At 38.9% G+C, this 18,406-nt stretch overlaps 1 protein-coding gene across 2 annotated transcripts in view; it reads left to right on the top strand.

Moving 5' to 3' along the window:
- The window catches only part of NRPC2 (nuclear RNA polymerase C2), a 131,231-nt gene that overhangs the window by 25,111 nt on the left and 87,714 nt on the right, over positions 1–18,406 (top strand). For both annotated transcript variants that reach the window (XM_089153749.1, XM_089153750.1), the window contains 6 exons: positions 365–424; positions 4,191–4,229; positions 4,379–4,429; positions 4,517–4,615; positions 13,441–13,500; positions 13,590–13,682. In XM_089153749.1, coding sequence (XP_089009875.1) covers positions 365–424; positions 4,191–4,229; positions 4,379–4,429; positions 4,517–4,615; positions 13,441–13,500; positions 13,590–13,682 — 402 coding nt within the window. The remainder of the gene's footprint in view (positions 1–364; positions 425–4,190; positions 4,230–4,378; positions 4,430–4,516; positions 4,616–13,440; positions 13,501–13,589; positions 13,683–18,406) is intronic.

Below are 18,406 nucleotides of genomic sequence, written 5' to 3'. Positions count from 1 at the left end.
GTCTTAATAACATTTTGATTCTTCTTAGGTCAAGTTGGGTTGGACCAGTGGTACCCATAAATACATAATGTCCATAGTGCCCCTATGCTGGTTGGTTGTTGGCAGGACTCCAGGGTACGGGCAATCTCCCTGGGCCTATTTTGAGTGGTCCTGGATCTGATTCACATCAGTCTGTTTCCTTACTATCCTTGAATAATTGCTGGAGGATAATAGTCACTTGAAGTCTTTGTCATTGTAGTGGCATATTTGGTTTTTCTATCTTACCCTGTTTTATGTTTTTGCTGTTTTTATTTGAGGTAATATGTGGTCCTTATTGGCACCTAATTCCTTTTGGAATGAAATCCATTTTTTCTTCATTTTTTAGGAATGTGCAGACTCAGATGTACATACACAACAACAAGCCTTGGAGTTTCTTGAGAAGAAGGTCTGCCTTTTTATTGCTAATTAGTGCAATTAAATTTAATAATCTTGCTGTTTTTTCTTCTGAACTTCGGCTAATTTATTTATTATTTTTACTGCAGCTTGTTGAGTATCATGATGAATATTAGGTTTTAGTTAGTTCACTAAAAAAGCAGCCTCCTTGTAACTTTATGCAGCAATTTCTCTTCTTTAAATTTGTCCTTCATACATCAGTGCACCAGTGGACAATAGCGGAGGCAAGATTACATGTGAAGATCTAGAGGCTGAGATTCTAGGATGGGAGTATATGTCCAGTATATAAAATCCATATGCATGAAAGTTTATACGAAAAAAAATTGAAAAATAATCTGTACTACCTGTAAAGTTTGTGCTGATCAGTGCATTCGTGGATAGATGGATTAAGTTGATCCTTACTCAGATTTGGATCTGCCTATCAAAACAGACAATCTTGTGAGAAAGTTTTGGCTATGGCTAGTGTGGGCAAATGATGTTCAAATACTTAAGATAATATATATGCCCACAAAATTTGTAATGTTATTTTTTTGGGTGAATAATTGATTAATATCAAAGCCTTGAATGAGAAAACGGGGAATTTACAAGAGATACAAAAAAGAGAATGCAGGGGGAAGTTGGGAGCAGCAGCACATCAAGATGTCCTATTAGTCTGCACCTAGGGTTAATAGATATTGCAGTTGGGCCTTGATTCTACATATGTGTGGTCATGGGCCTACTCTTTGGCCCGGAATTTTAATGCTAGGATAAGTACGGAAATATCTTATTTAATTGGTTGAATTAATGTAAATTCTGCCAAACTTAAGTTTTAAGGATTAATAGTCTGGTTTTATGTTTAAGAGTTAACATCAGGCTAGGCTAGTTAGTTTCTATTTTGTGTTGGTTTTTAATTGCAAGTTATGGTCCAACTTGAAGTCCAAATCAGACTAGGACTCTAGTGTATCATGTATAAGTTGACCCTCCTGGTGTAACCAGATCCAACAAGCATAGGGTCCGGCAGCCAGGGCTGGCTGAATGCCCTAAGGGGTATTTTTGTCATTTTCACACCCCTCTTTGAGGCCTTGTGGGTCCAGTTAGTTTCCTTGTGGTGTCAGGAGTAGTTTCCTTGTGGTGTCAAAAGTTAAAATCTAATTTTAGTTTTCAAGTTGATTACGGCATGGTCAAATTATTCAAGAGTCGTAGTCTATGTGGGAGTCCTAGTTGGAATAAATTTTAGAGTAAGATTCCTTCTGCATAATTGATATATATATATATATATATTTTTATTTCAAGTTTGTTAATTAGAGTCAAATCCAAGTGTCTTCCTTCTTTAAAGAACCTGTAGAAAGGCCCCCATAACTTGTAAGGAAATTAAACTTTATTAATGAAATTGAGCAATTGAAGGAATCGGAGTCATGGGTTCCACGGAGGATCCCCATGGCTGAGAGTGTCAAGATTATTCTTCTTCAACTTCCCCTTCTTGCAGCAGCCTAGTGAGTGATTCTACAGCAGGCTATGAGTGCACCTGTCCACTCCCTTAAGAAGTGAAGACCCTCCCCTCCCTAACCCCTGTGCAATCACGCTCCCCTCTTTTCCCCTTGCAGCAGCAAACCCCCACCCCTCCCCCCTTCTTCTGTCCCTTGTGGCAGCAAGCTCCTACCTTCTCTGTTGTTCCCTCCCACCTGCAACCGTTTCCCAACTTATCCACCTCTTCTTTCCTTCTGATCTTGCGGCAGCTTAGAAAAAGAAAAGAAAAGAAAAGAAGAAACAAAGAAAAGAGGGAAGAAAGAAAAAAAGTAAAAGAAAGAGAACAAAGAAAGAAAAGAGAGAGAGAGAGCAAGAAAAGAAAGATCAAGAAAGAAGAAAGAAGATTCAAGAATTCATTCAAGGTTGACCCAAGACCCAACTTGTAAGCTTTGACTATCTTTTCCCTGAATACAGACCACCCATTCCTATACCATCCTACCTAGGGTGATATCTGGATAGCCCAAAACTATAAGTTCCCCACTCTACCATCCCATATAGACTTCCTCTTCCATCCTGTAGCTACCTTGTCCCAATTTCATTGCATTAGGTATTGCTTATTTCTTTGCTGGTTCAATTTGAGAGGATCTTGAAGTCTGGCTCAAGATCTGGGTTACATCACCTCCACTCAATGGGGAAGATCAAACTGAATATTGAATAAGAAAAGCTTCGCTTCAAGTAATTCCTCTTGTGGATGTTAGTATGTCATGGTTCTATTAACTAATAATGGCCCCGCCTCCTCCAATCTGTTTTTAGCAGTAGTTACACTCTTCTTCCCATCTAGGGTTAGTGGCCTCCCGTGCATCCAAGTAATGTCTCTCATCTTTCAAATAATAACAACCGATATGCCTAATACAAGAAGTACACACACTATCTTCAAAAGCATTACAAAAACTCTATGACAAACCTTAAGCAAAAATAAAGCATAAACTAAATTAAGCCCAAAGTTTAGAAGTTCTTGGCTTGTAAAACTGTTTTATAATTATTATGGTTATGTTATTGATAAGTTACATTATTAACTAAATTGAATTAAAAAACATAATCATCATCATAAAAAAACTTTCCAATAATTATGTAAATACTTGTAGTAATATTTTCCTATTTTTAAATATAAAATTCAAAAGCTTAGGGATACATGGGCTATTTTGGTTAACTTAGATGGAGTGTAGGATGTATATAGCTCAAGTCTTGGAGGGTTATAATGGTTAGATTGGGCAGGATCTAGGTTTGAAATTAGGGGTTCTTGGGAATTTTAAAATTTCAAGAGAAGTACTGGATTTAGAATTTTTGGGATCATGGATGATAGATGATATGATGGTCTGATCGTTGGGTGGGCTAGGCAGAAAGTTTGCAAAGCACCTTACTTGTATTTTCTAGAAAATTCTGTTGTATGGTTGCAGTCTCTGATGGCAGCAGCCTCTTTGAGTGTGAAACTTTAGCGGAATCTCGATGGAGAATATGGATCTTCAACCCAGTTGAAGGGGAACCTTGACTAGAACCTTTCTGGCTTCTCAACGACAAGGATTTGTTTGGTCTAACCAATCGCAACCGCAGGTGGACTTCAAATGCTAGGCAATTGGCAGCAGGTTAAACTTTAAAAACTGAGAAAGAGACATGCACGCACTGCAGAAGAAGGCGGCAGCAAGTTTGGTTAAACCAAGAATCAACTATTGTAATCTAATTGTTTCATAAGTCCTAATTGTCACGCACTCGCACTACCCTTTCAGCCCATGCATGTAGGGTGTTTAGATTCCTAATTACATGCTAAATAAAAGGGGTTCATGTGACTTAAGTAAAGTCTCATGACAACTTAAATGGTACAAAACAAAAGCAGATTGAACCAAGATGAACCATGTTCAAATGAGTTAAAGTAAAAACTCTGAAGAAACTAGGGAAAATTTCGTACTTACTGAGTCGCTGTGGGTACCCCTACTTTAAGCCCTTGCAATGGGCGTATTATCATATATCCCAACCCTCAGGTTATCCTGAGGAGAACACCCAATTTGGTGGTGGGCCTGCATCATTACCACCTTGTATGCTTTATTGGGGGGGGGGGGGGGGGGGTGTGTATAGTTTTCAAAGCGTTGCCTAGGTGCGCCTCGGTGGCCACCTTGTCGCCTTGGTTTTTGTTGCCCTCTCTTGCCTAGCATCGTCTTATGCCTTGACAACCAAGTTCTATGTGTGTATATATACAATGCTTTATGGTTTACTGGTGTCCATGGTTCATCTGACAGTATTATGGTTTACATTTGCAGGTGAAGAGGTTCACCTTTTCAAGTGCTTCACATGATAAGGTTTTGTTTGAATGAATTTTTGATTCAACCTTTCCTTTCCCCTCTTGTTTTTGTTACTTGCCTTCTTAAACTTTTTAGATTTCCTTTTTAGAAGCACACTTGTAGTTGGTCCTCATTTTGCTACATGTTTTTTTTTTTTGTGGGTATAGGAAGGAAGAGCGTTGGACATCCTGCGTGATGTACTTGTTGCTAATGTTCCTGTAAGTCATACACTTGAGGATGCAAAACTTTTTAAGGATAAGGTCAGTCATTGGATAGTCTTACAACTGAACATTTCTTTCTCAAAGGTTCATCGAGGCAATTTTCGCCCAAAATGTATTTACATTGCTGTGATGATGAGACGCATGATGGATGCTATTTTAAATAAGGATGCAATGGATGATAAGGTGAGCAATATGACCCTGTTTATGAAAAACTTGTCCTTCTTTCCATTTCCTTTGTAACTTGTTATCTTAGTCGGTATTATTTGTTTATTCACTTCTTATTTCAATATTCTCTTGTGAAAACTGTAGGTCAAGCAAAATTACTGGATCTGTTTCATTTGGCCATATTGTCATGTGCATGTGTTTACCCATCTGCAGTTGCATATTTTCTTGTCTGTTTTTGGTGTCCTTGTCATTATGTTGATCCCCCTTATGATAAAGAGGAAAGATTGAAGCAGATATTACCATATAGTTCGTGAATGTTGGGTGGGGTGTTGCCCATGGCCCTCTGTGTGGGAAGCGCCTATTCAAAAATGTCACATTGCTGAGTTGTTCACGATTAAGGTTTGATGACAACAAACACTAGTATATATTTTCAATTATGTAAAGCTTTATGGTTTCTTATTTACCTAAAGACTACTATTCATAGTTGCCATGGCTGTGAGGAGTTATTGTTCAGTTTAGGGTAGTCAAAATGCTTAGGCAGTGAGGCACATGATAGTTAAGGCATTTTAAGTGTTAGTCCTTTCACATGTCTTTACAACATAAATATTTCATAAAAGATTAAGCCACCTTTAGTCATTAAAAGAGAAAAAACATCTATGATGGCAGCCTATTAGTTGGGCTGCCATCTGCCAGCCTAAATCTGAAGGAGGCCTTGGAATCTGTCGGATTATTGATGTTAACTTGGCTTGCCTCCTCAAACTCATCTGGAAAATTGCCTCTAAGCATGATTCCGTTTGGGTCTCTTGGGTCTACTCCTATCTTCTCAAGATGGATTCCATCTGGACTGTCCTGACTCTTTCCTCCTCTTCCTAGATCTGGTAAAAGCTTCTTACCCTCCGCCCCCGCGCTCTTTCTGCAATCTCTACTCAAATCTCCTTTGGATCCTCCACTTCTTTCTGGCTAGATCCCTGACTTCCGATGGGTATATTGTTCTCCCTTCTTGGTCCCTTGGCTGTCTATGACTCCCGCATCCCCAAAGCTATCATTCTCTCATCTTTTATTGTTAATGGTTCTTGGTCCCCTTCTCCCCACCCCAGTCTCACAGAAGTTTGGAACTCCCCCCTATCAACCTCTGCTTTTGACCGCACCTTATGGATCCCTTCGCATACCAAAACGTTCACAACTGCCTTTGCTTGGAACCTCCTTAGATCCCCATCGCCCTCTGTCTTATGGGCCCCTTGGTTTGGTTCAAAGGCCACATCCCCCGTCACTCCCTCACCCTTTGGAAATCCCTTAACTTAGCCCTCCCTACCCACACTTTCCTCATCAGTCACCACATCTCTGCCAACCCCAGCTGCATCCTTTGCTGGAATGGTATTGAGAACCTTGACCACCTGTTTTTCTCCTCTCCCTTCTCTCAACCCATTTGGAGTTTAGCCTTTGCTTCAATTTGGCCTAGATCGAGATATTCTTTTGGTTTTGCTCGAGATTGGAATTGGATACTAAGAACTTTCTTTGGCTCCATGATTTGTGACCAAGTGGGTAAGCTTGTTTTCGCTGTCACTGTTCACCATCTTTGGTGGGAGCACAATATGAGAAGATGGACTTCGAAATCTCGATTCTGAATCATGATTTGGAATGCTATCTATTTTGATGTATCTTATAGGCTTTTTTCTATTCCCCACCCCCAGTTTATGACTTTTTGAGGAATAGGGTGATTGTTAGTTTTTGGAGTCTAAACTTCTCTTTCTAGTCGCCCTCTTGACTGGTTGTTGCCCCCCCTTTTTTTTCTCTTTGTATCTCTTGTTGTCTCCTGTTTTAATATAATTATTTATTCATTAAAAAAAAAAACCATTCTTTGAAGTTGCCTTTTAATGCCTATGCAACTTTTCTGGGGACCTCTTCTCTTCCAAGGGTTCCCTGAGGTTGTAGTTAATTTAAGCCACCTTAACTCATTAAAAGAGAAAAAACATTTATGATACAAGAACATTCTTTGAAGTTGCCTTTTAATGCCTATCCAGCTTATCTGGAGACCTCTCCTTCTCCTAGGGTTTTCTGAAGTTGTCGTTTTCTATACATTATTATTCATTGCTACATGAAACTTACGTTTTCGAAAAAGGAATTTTTTTCTTTCTTTTAGTTAGTAATTCACTAGATGCTAGATAGGTTACAAGCACTAGTAGGGTAGACAGACAAAAGTAATTAGGTATAATCTGTTATTCAATTCAAGATGTAAACAAGTTTTACCAAAATGAAATCAAGAATGCGGATGCATGACATACCCATGGTAGAAGATCTCGCTCTCGAGAGAGATCTCGCCACCTTGAAAAACCAAGATCTCGACCATCTCGGTGAGATCTCGGTCGAGATATACAATTTTTTGGTGTCAACTCGATGACCCATCTCGGTGGGTTTTAGGGTCCCAATTTAGTTGAAACTTGGTATTTAGCTTATTTAAGGCCTTTTGAACACATTGGTGGCCCTGGATTTGTTAGAAAACAACCCTATGTATGATTTCTAAGTCTACCCATGGTGTGAAATCGAAATGTTGTAGGATTAGGGAATGTAAGGTTATACAACATGTAATATAGAACCTTTAAGGCATATAAATGAAAAGCAAGTGTATCAAATGCATCAAGTAACCTAAATGTTATCAGAATTCCATCCATACGAGTATCACAATCTTAATTTTCAAGAATAGAATAATAAAATTATATAACTAGTAGAAGTTCTATATAAGTCATTCAATCATAAGTTCATAAGACAAACAGAGAATGATTGATCTTCCTTCGATGTTGTAGACATGCTAAAGAGTAGTTGCAAGTGAAAATCCAGCCTAAATACACAAAAAATGCAAAATTTGAGAGTTCTAGCGAGATACAGGGCGAGATATGGCGAGATATCCCAACTCTCTGCTCTCGACCTCCATCTCGTCTCGCCTTTGTGAAAAAATGAGATATCGGGATCTCGCGAGATCTCCCACCATGGACATACCTTCACTAAGATGGCACCAAGAAAATGAAAAAATTCTAGATGCGAAGACTTAAGATGTTAATGTTGTCCATGATTCCATAAATTTATGAATTGATCCTAAAAACTAACAATGCTGGTAAACATTTTATTAGAGAAATGAGAAGAATGATAAGAATAAGAAAATGAAATTAAAGGGGGTGAACAACAACTAAGAGTCATAAGATAAATATTATGTATACAGAAAAGACCAAGTCTAATGCAAAATGCAAGTAAATAAATACTTAAAACAGTTAAGACTGAAGTAATCTGTTGGTTGAGTTCTGCTAGGACTTCAACTCTGTTAGAGTTTTTGTTCATGTAAATTTCTATTCCTTGTTACCCAAGTAAGGGTATTTATGTAATAATGTTATTTTCACTTTATTATAAATAAAGGGTTTGAGATCACCGATCAATTAAGCCATTCTACCAACATAGTATTTCTCAACATGGCATCAGAGCCTAAGTTCGATTAGGGAAGAGAGACCTACATTTTCTTCTTCTAATTCTTTTCAAACCCATCGCCATTCTTCCTAATCCAGTCCATTCGGTAATATCAGACCTTCAACAGTGGCACCGTAGGCTAGGTCACCCCCTCTAAGAATTCTTAAGAAAGTATTTCCAGATTTAGTTTCTTCTTGTAAAAAGGATGATTTTTCTTATGAAGCTTGCATTTTTGTGAAGCAGACACGATCTACTTATTTACCTTCTCTTCATAATAGAAAATCTATTCCTTTTGAACTCATTCATACTGAGGTGTGGGGCCCTTGTCAACGTGTGTCTATTACTGGCCATAGATACTTTCTACTTTTTTTTTTTATTGTCAATCTCGTTCTACATGGATTTATCTTTTGAAACAAAAAAATGAGGTTTATCGATGTTTTCGTGGTTTTTATAATATGATTAAGACTCAGTTCAATGCCACTGTGAAGATCCTTCGCAATGACAATGGCACAGAGTACATTGATGGTGAATTTGAGAGATATCTCTCTGACTCAAGCATAATACACCAGAGTAGTTGTGTTGATACTGCTACCCAAAATAGGGTTTTCGAAAGGAAGAATCGGCATCTTTTAGAGATAGCCCGTTCACTTATGATTGCTATGAATGTCCTTGACTAATACTAGAGTGATGCTATACTCACTGTCTCTTATCTTATGAATAGGATGCCCAGTAGGATACTTAGTTTTAAATGTCCTTATGAGCTTCTCTAGGGAACCTCTTCTTTTCTTATACCCCCTAAGGTTTTTGGATGTGTCTGTGATGTCAGAATCACAACCCATCAAAGTAAGCTGGCTCCCCGTGGCCTACTCTGCATTTTTCTAGGGTATTCTGCTACTCAGAAAGGGTACAAATGTTATCATCCTTCTTTCAGGAAAACCATTGTCTTTATGGATGTCCTTTTTAATGAGTTTTGCCCTTACTATACACCTCTCCAGGGGGAGAGTCTTAGAGGAGAGGTGTTCTTTCCAACTCTAGACCTTTCTATCACACCACCACAACACAACTTAGGAGTTCAAGAAGTGTTTCCTGACCAGGGGGAGACTTCAGCCAGTATACCTGAGGACTTTAATCCTCCCCCTTCGATTTCTGAACCATGTGAAGAACCTGGTCAGGGGAGACCACTCCTATGAGGCACACTATTGAGGTCTTTCAAAACAAGATTGACCAGAATAAGGAGGTGCAGACTTATCAGAGGAAGAATTACAATCGGCTAAAGCAGGTGGAGAAAGGTGACACGTTACCACTTCAGTCTCCTGCTCCAGAATCAGATTCTCCTGTTTCCCTTGAGGTTTCTTCTTCTGATCTTCCTATTGTTGTTAGAAAAGGAGTTAGATCTTGTACTCAGCATCCCATAGCTAAATATGTCTTTTATGACTCATTGTCTGACTCTTACCGTACTTTTATATCCTCTCTATCTTCTATATTTGTTCCTAAAAGTTGGCTGGAAGCCTATGCTAATATGAGATGGAAGGCAACTATGGTAGAGGAAATGCAGGCAATGAAGAAAATTGATACTTGGGAGCTGGTTACACTTCCTCTAGGAAAAAAAAACCAGTGGGTTGCAAATGGGTGTTTGTAGTTGAACCAAATATGGGTGGATCAGTCAACAAGTTGAAGGCTAGACTAGTTGCAAAGGGGTTTTCCCAGACCTATGGGATAGATTATCAGGAGACTTTTTCCCCTATTGCGAAACTGAACACTGTCAGAGTTTTGTTGTCTGTAGTTGTGAATAAAAACTGGAACTTGCACCAACTAGACGTAAAGAATGCCTTCTTACATGGGGAGTTAGGGGAAGAAGTCTATATGGAAATCCCACATGGTTTCTCTGATGACAATACTACAGGGAAAGTTTTTCGGTTGAAAAGGTCAATTTATGGATTAAAACCGTATCCTAGATGCTGGTTTGGACGCCTCTTGAAGGCAATGACCTCTATTGGGTACAAGCAAAGCAATGCTGATCTCACACTACTTGTCAAGAAGTCAAGTACTGACATCACACTTCTCATTGTTTATGTGGATGATATTTTCATCACTGGGAATGATGGTGAAGAAATTCAAAGGTTGAAGTACTTTTTTGGCAGAGAGTTTTAGATTAAAGATCTAGGGAAGTTACAGTACTTCTTAGGGATTGAGGTGGCTCGATCAAAGAATGGTATATTTCTATACCAAAGAAAGTATGCCCTAGATGTATTATCAGAAGTGGGAATGTTGGGGTGTAAAGCTATTGATACCCCTATTGAAGCTGGAGCTTAACTTAAAGAAAAAGAGGGAGAACCAGTGGACAAAGGAAGATACCAAATGCTAGTAGAGAAGCTTATTTACTTGTCCCACCTTAAGCCAGACATCGCTTATGCTATGGGGATAGTGAACCAATTCATGCATGATCCATATTTAGCTCATATGAAGGCTGTTTCCAGAATACTACAATATTTGAAGGGAACTCCTGGAAAAGGAATACTTTTGTTACCCACTGATAATCTAAGAGTAGAAGCATACATTGATGTAGACTAGGCTGGATCTCCGACCAGAAAGTCAATTTCAGGTTACTGTACATTTGTTGGAGGTAATCTAGTTACTTGGAGAATTAAGAAACAGAATGAGGTAGCTTTATCCAGTACTGAAGCTGAAAATAGAGCTATGGTTTGTGGAGTTTGTGAGCCACTATGGTTGAAAGGCTTGCCACAAGATATTGGAGTCTAAGTTCCAAACCCTATGATGCTATATTGTGACAACAAGAATGCTATTTAGTATTGCTAATAATCCTGTGCAACATGATTGAACTAAGCACATTGAAATTGACTGTTTTTTTTGTAAAAGGAAAGCTGTAACAAGGGCTTGTCTGGATGCCTTTTGTGAGGTTTGGAGACCAATTGGCAGATGTTTTACCTGAGGGTTTGAAAGGAGATTTCCTTCCTATTGTAGGCAAGTTGAGCATGACTAATATCTATCCTTCAACTTGAGGGGGAATGTTGGTTGAGTTCTACTAGGACTTCAACTCTATTAGAGTTTTTTGTTCATGTAAATTCCCATTCCTTGTTGCCCAAGTAAGGGTATTTATGTAATAATGTTATTTTTCCTTTATTATAAATAGAGGACTTGAGATCACGGTTCAATTAAGCCATTCTACCAACATAGTGTTTCTCAACATAATCCTCAAAGTCTAAAGTTTTGAACAGTTAATCAGTTAAAACGTGGTAAAGTACTAGTACGGGATGAAAAAATAAAGAAGAAATGGGAAGTTTATTTCTTTAGCTTACTAAATGAGCACACTTTGAGTATGAATATCTTGGAGGATCACACAGTTCACTATGACACCAATTTTGTGTACATATGTATAGAATTACTAATACCAAAAAACAAAAAAAGGAGGAGATCTAGAGAATTATGGTATCCAAAGTAAAAGGATTGTTAGCGATAATAAAGTTGGCAAGGCATTGGATCCAGATGAAATCCAACTGAAGTGTGGAAAAGCTTAGGAATATAGGGTGTCTTTGCTTAAACTAAGGCATTTTAATAAGCTAAGAGGGCTAGCAAAATTCTGGATGAATGGAGAAGCATTGTCAGTTAGTTCCAATTTACGAAAATAAAGTTGATACCCAAAGCCGCAATAACTACTGAGGCATACATTTGATGAGTCATAGTATGAAATTGCAGGGTAATTTAAGCCTGTTTGAGACAAGAACCTAGTATTATGGAGAGCCAATTGGATTTTTTGTTAGGAAGATTTACAATGGAAGCTTGTTATCTAATTAAGGGACTTATAGAAAGGTGTAGAGAGTGTAAAGGGATCCTCATATGGTCTCTATTAACCTAGAAAATCCCTATGGCAGAGTCCCTAAAGCTAGTTTGGTAAGTACCAGAGAGGTTAAATGTTTCAATTAAATATGTGGATATAGTTACAAACGCGTATGATGACTAGTGTAAGAATGGTGGGGGGCTAAGGTAGTGGATTACCGATTACGATTGAGTTACATCAAGGATAAACTTTAAGCCCTTATTTATTTACACTTGTCACGAATGATTTAACAAGAGACATTCAAGATAAGGTTTTGAAGGGCGGGCCTGGCGCAATGGTGGAGTCTCTCCATTGTGCGCTGGAGGTCGCGGTTTTGAATCAGCCTCTCTGCAAAGCAGGGGTAAGGCTGCCTAGAAAGTCCCTTCCCCAGACCCCACAGTGTGGGAGCTTCGGCACTGGGTAAGCCCTTTATTCAAGATAAGGGTTTGCTCATGACATCGTTTTGGTAGATTAGACCACTTGGAATTAATGCCGAATTAAAATTATGGAGATCAATCTTGTAATCAAAAGGTTTTAAGCCAATTAGAACAAAGATGGAATATTCGGTGTGTAATCTCAGTTATACTAGGACAGACTGAGGTGGTGAAACTTGACGGAGGAAAGGTAAAGTAAGAATAATTATTTAATAGCTGGCTTGGGAATTGCCCTGATACATGATAAGCTACAGGAAAGTCATTTGGGATGACATGGCTATTTCCAATTGAGTCCCTTAAATGCGCCATTTTGGAGGAGTGATTTAATTTATATTGAAACTTGTATCTAGTATGATATTGGATAGAGCTGGTTGGCAACTATGGATCCATGTAGCTGACTCCATTTAGTTGTTCCATAGAATCACTTGCCCCTTCCCTTTCACCATAAACTCCCGCAATATTCTCATTATCATTCACTTTTTCCTCTTCTTCCTTGACACCATTTGATCCTGAGTCTTTTTTCAGCGTCATTCTCATCACCTTTGTGACATGTGGGACAAACTATAGGTTGATGGTTGAGCTAACTCTGGTTGTGGCCCACAAATCATGTGTATGTTAAAGCTGCTGTGAATATGATATATACAAATTTATTCCACTACATTATACTTGGATGATTTGGGAAAAAAGGGATTGTCAGATGTGAAGGACATCAAGAAGCTCCCAAAAAGGATTTTTGAGTTTATTGGATTTAAATGGGAGTTTGGGGGCTTTTGGGAATTTATCTCTCACCTAATGAAACATACTGGGACTGAATGGATTTTGCTAGCTGTAATTTGTATAAATCTATTGTTTAGTGATGGTGTATTGGTTACTTATATATTTCAACCTTTTAGAAGTTCAAATGATTGCAAACTTGCTATCATAACACATGTTCATAGAGGAAACAGAGACTCCATACTTTTGTATTAGGCCAGGTATTTGGCTCTTCAGTTGAAGGGAATGTACTCAACGAAGCAAGGATGCAGGAGCAAAAATCTGGAGTTTATTGAATTGTTAATTATGATTCCAACACTCGTGTCCTTCTAGATAACCGCTAAAAATATTTCTAATTTGTAAAACAGGATTATGTGGGGAACAAGCGGTTGGAACTATCTGGCCAATTAATATCCTTGCTTTTTGAGGTACTGCTCTACCATTTATTTTTGTTACTACTAATAAGGCATTTCTTTGTAGTACCTTCTGTCTTGTCTCATTGTATTTTATTTTGTAGGATTTATTCAAGACAATGATTAGTGAGATCAGAAAGAACATAGATGCAATCCTAGCAAAGCAAAGTCGGTCTAGTCAGTTTGATATATCTAAGGTAATATGATTCATCTCCAGTTAGATCTATTCTCCATTGGTACTTATGAATCAGGTCTTCTTCCCCCCCCTCCTCCTCCTCTCTTTTCTTTTCTCTTCTCTTCTGGCAGTAAGGGGACATTTTGCAAGTCTTCATGGAAAGCAATCTCAAATTGTACCCTGCGCTGGTGGTTTTATGGTTGACATGTTGGTCATGATGAGTGGTGGTAGTAGTAGACTGGTAGTTCTATTGAATATTTATGTACTAAAAAGATATTATTTAACAATAAAACACAATAAATAAGCTCCAGTATGCCCTATGTTACCTAGATTAACTGTTAGTTTCAAATTCAATTGCAGTAGGTAATGTGACAGCATTAATTTTAGAGGATTCTCGGTGTTATAAAATAAATAGGTGGTTAAAAGCTCATGGGGACGACACAAATGCATGCGTGGTAAGTGAAAATTCACATGTAACCATTCTAGACAATGCCTATCTTACTCAACAATTGGGTTTCCCAAAGAATCCTTCCATTTGGAACTTTCTTTTTTTGGACGAATAAACTAGCATTACTAGAAATGCTGGAGGGAAAGAGAGGATATACAAGGAGGAAAGTGAAGGGAGGGGGAGGCTTCCTTTAACCAATTGAAACCCTAGTTTCTATAACCCTAAAATCCTTGAAGTTTGAATCTGAAATTGGAAAGTAATAAAATTCAGGTTTAAGTTTCATCAACCCTGGACCTAGTTTTCCTAACAGAACCCCTCGATCCCTAAAACAGTGTAGAAACCCTAACTGCATGGTTATGACCCTAATATGCCCGCTCATTTGATTAATTGATCCTGAAAGACTGGCCCTCATCCTTTGAGGCAACATCAAATAGGCTGAAGGAAGAAATCTAGACCCTAGGTAACAACAATGAGTTTGTTCCTTGTGGTGTTCACAAAAGGGGGATGGGTAAACCACTAGAGTTTAGAGGAGAAATCAAAGCAAATGGCTTTCCAAACTGAGTCGAAGGACTTATAGTTGGACATCTATCTCCAAAGGTTTCGCTCTAACCATAAATGATGAACGGCTGCTTCAATACCCAACATACCAATAAGGTCACAAATAGTGGAGCCAAAGAAGGATTTCAAAATCCGTAACCAGTCATGAGCAAGCCATAAGATCGTTCAGGGCATGGCTAGATGGAGGTTAACGATTTTCCCCAAAAGTATTAGGAGAAGGGATAGGTGAAGAAGAGATGGCCTACGTCTTGGTACCGTTCCCACAATGGATACAGTGGGTTTTGGTAGGGATATGGTGGTGGATAAGAAATCATTGGGTGGGAAGGTAGTGGTTGTGGGATTTGCAAAGTGTGAAAGAGTGGCGAGGGATTTGACCTTTGAACCAAATCAAGGGGGAACATGGGACTGTTAGGCTAGGGTTATGGGTGGGGTTCCAAGGTGAGGAAGTGGAAAAGCTGCCGAGGAGGATGGGAGCCAGATGCTTATATCATGGGAGAGGGTATGAAGTTGGTGGAGAGAGGTCTATACTTGTGTTAAGACCCGAGTGGGTTTGGAAAAGGGGGACCAAGAGCCATTTGATATGAAGGCAAGAAGGGTGGTGGATTTGGTAGGCTCATAAATGACGTATGGCCCAAAGTGGTTGTAGTGGATGCCAAGAATTGGGTTAGAAGGAGACAGTGGAAGCATTTGAGACCAAGATGGTGGTAACCGAGTGGGCAAGGGGTCTAAGGAGAAGGGGCTTCCTAGTTCCTCCAAACCCAGTAAGGTTCCATGGGTAGACATACCACTTGGACATTTACCTTACGTTTTCTAAAAAGGAGGAAAGAGGGTAGAGTGGGTCTTGCCTGTGGGGTCCATGGGGGTGGGAGGTAGATGCAAAATTTGCTTAAGGAACATAAAATACATTTGTTTTGGATCTTTTTTGATTTATTGCGTCCTGTACTTATGTTTAGTAACATTTTTAGTCTTGTTCATGTCAGACTTATTTTCAGTGCTTAATGGGTTACATGGGCCATGGCTTTATTATTTTTGGGTAATCTATTGTAATGACCCAACTGTGTTAGCCCATATAATAGATATTTAGGTTCTATAAGGGATTAAGCAAGTAGTTTCTAGTTTTGTAATAGATTTAATTGATAGTCAGTGGCAGTTAATTGTTTCTACTTACTTTTGTCTCTTCTCTTTTCTTGTTATAGCACCTAGAGTTACTAAGAGAGTATGAACCTCAGCTGCAGTAAGCTTGCTCCACTCTGACCTTGTAGTTTTGGGTTCATACCCCGAGGGTCAAAACTGTAACCTTCCAAAAAGTCATTTATTGGGGGCAGAAATGGAACACATTCTATGTTCTCTCTGTTTTCTGTGTGTTTTTCACCCTGAAATGGACTGGTAAAAATGGTTCTGGCACAGTTTTGAGAAGCACCAAATTGGTGTCTCAGTTCTATGAAATTCCAGCAAAATAGTGATGTCTTTATGTCCAGGTTTGTCCATTGTCAGACAAAGCTATTCATGAAGTAATAGTATGATGTGGGGGTTTATTTGAATTGTAGCTTTGAGGTTAGGCTTGACAAAGTAAGGTGGAGAACTGATAGAAGTTTGTGTTGGAGCGTTAGCAAGCTCTGTGGAAACTTTTGGAGGCTTAGTTAGGGATGCTGTGCAAAAGGCAACCTTAGCTTATGCTGGGAAAGGAGAAGTGCTGTTGGTCCTAGCCATGGAGATGCATGTGATGCTAAGAGGGCTTCAAATATGTACAGAAAAAGGTCCTTTGTCGAAACCCATCAGATCAGATTCTAGGCTGGGTGTTGAATGTTGATATAATTAATGGGAAATCGGGGGCTGTTGAAGGTGCAATTGTTAAAGAGGAAAAGTTCAACAGTCAGCTAAGCTGCATGGGGGGAAGTTCAGGCATGTGTGGAGTGAACAAAAGCAGCCAACAGATTTTATGACTGGGGTATCGCTGGGTGAACCTGAAGTCCAGTGGGAGCCTGCAATGTTTACTAATGAGCTTAGGGATCTAATTCAGAAGTGTCATGTCTATTACAGATTGTAATTGGGTCATTCCGGTATGTGCTAATGGATACAAAGGAATGCCTTTGTTGGAATCCCCTCCCATTTGGGTTCTAGGAGATTACCTTTTCTGTACTCTTCTCTTCTATAATGCAACACTTTTAGCTATCAAAAACAAAAGAAAATTGGAGTTTGTTGAGTGAAATTACAGATCATTGGTCTTCTAGGACTCAGATGAAGCTGGAATTCTGATCCAGGGAAGGGGATGATATGGGGCTATAATACATGGAAAGAGAAGTATTCCAGTGAGAGAATGGCAAACTGTTAGGATTTTATTTTGAGGAACAAGAATCTATCAACCAGGTTCTTTGCTGCTGAAAATTAAGAATAAAAAAAAAAGGGGTGACGAGGTAGCAGGTGTGAGGAATTTCCTGTCTGAGACCCCTTCAGAGTGTTGCTTGGCTAACAATGGATGGCTGCCCAGCAGCTATACAAGGTCCCCGATCTAGTTCATAATGGAGTGCAACTTCCCCACTGTTGAGTCTCCCAGAGAAGAAACAATAATAATCTTGATGATATTTGAAACAAATCTTGTCAATATCCTAAAAAATGTTATGTTATATCCACACCGGGGCTTTTAAGGAGCTAAAAAGCCTACAGTTGTAGTCCTGATTGGACTGGAAAAGTAGAAAATAAAAATCTTGTGTGGGATACATGGTGTCTGGAATCGGAGGGGAAACCAGTCCTTCCTACTCCCTTACTACCAGCCTAATTTTCCTTAAGGAACTATAAAACAATTGAGTAACCTTATAATCACTCTAATAATGACTAATTAATTGACATCTATCAACTTTGATAAGGACTAGGCCCAAAGAAAACTCTAATGAGGAGGAGGGCTAAAATCTTCCTTCAATAAGGATTGGACTGAAAAACAACAATTTATTGGGATTTTCATACTCAATTCATACACCAATGTTTTAGGTCAATAAAGTTGGCTGATTACAAGAGGAACACAAAAAATGGATGCCCAACCAATCATGTTACAAATTTCGGTTGAAACCACTGAAATTTCGACCAAAATTTCGGTTTTTGAAAAAACGAGATGAAACATGGGTGGAGTAGAAAAAGTACTGGGTTTTTATCATAACGGTCAAAATTTCCACCAAAACTATTGGAGCCTACAAGATTTTGCAGGTTTCGACAGCTTCCGCCAGGTTTTGCCCTTTGAGTTTCGAAGCTTCCACTAGGTTTTGCCTTTCTAGTTTCGAACCCCAAACCATTTTGGCTGAATTTTGTGATTTCAACCTGGTGTTTCACGTAAATCGATAACTCATTCGTCAAAACTCGTCGAAATTTAGGGGAAAATGCTGGAAATTTGTCGAAACTACACATGGGATATCTACATTATGTGGATGATTCCACCTATAGAAGCGCAGTGTCTCAGTTTAGGATAACTTCATGGGCAATATGTCATGGCCAGCTTTCATCCAATACTCAGAGTACTACTACAGACATGGAACTAAAATCTGGGACATTGTAGTTGCTAGTTGGTCATTGTATTTTGTTGACCTGTTGTATATGTAATCATTCTATGAAATAATTCATGTATGTTGATGATTCTATGCCTGTATGCAATGCAGTTTATACTTCTCGGCATGGTGGGAGATCTTACGAGGGCGAGATCTCGCGAGATATTTCGTTTTTTCACATAGGAGACAAGATGGAGGTCGAGCAGA

This window comes from Hakea prostrata, chromosome 4 (genome assembly GCF_041222555.1).
Source record: "Hakea prostrata isolate BN-2017 chromosome 4, UWA_Hpros_2, whole genome shotgun sequence".
Lineage (NCBI taxonomy): Eukaryota > Viridiplantae > Streptophyta > Magnoliopsida > Proteales > Proteaceae > Hakea > Hakea prostrata.
The sequence above is the reverse complement of the archived record's forward strand: the minus strand, read 5'-3'. Positions and strand labels throughout refer to the sequence as shown.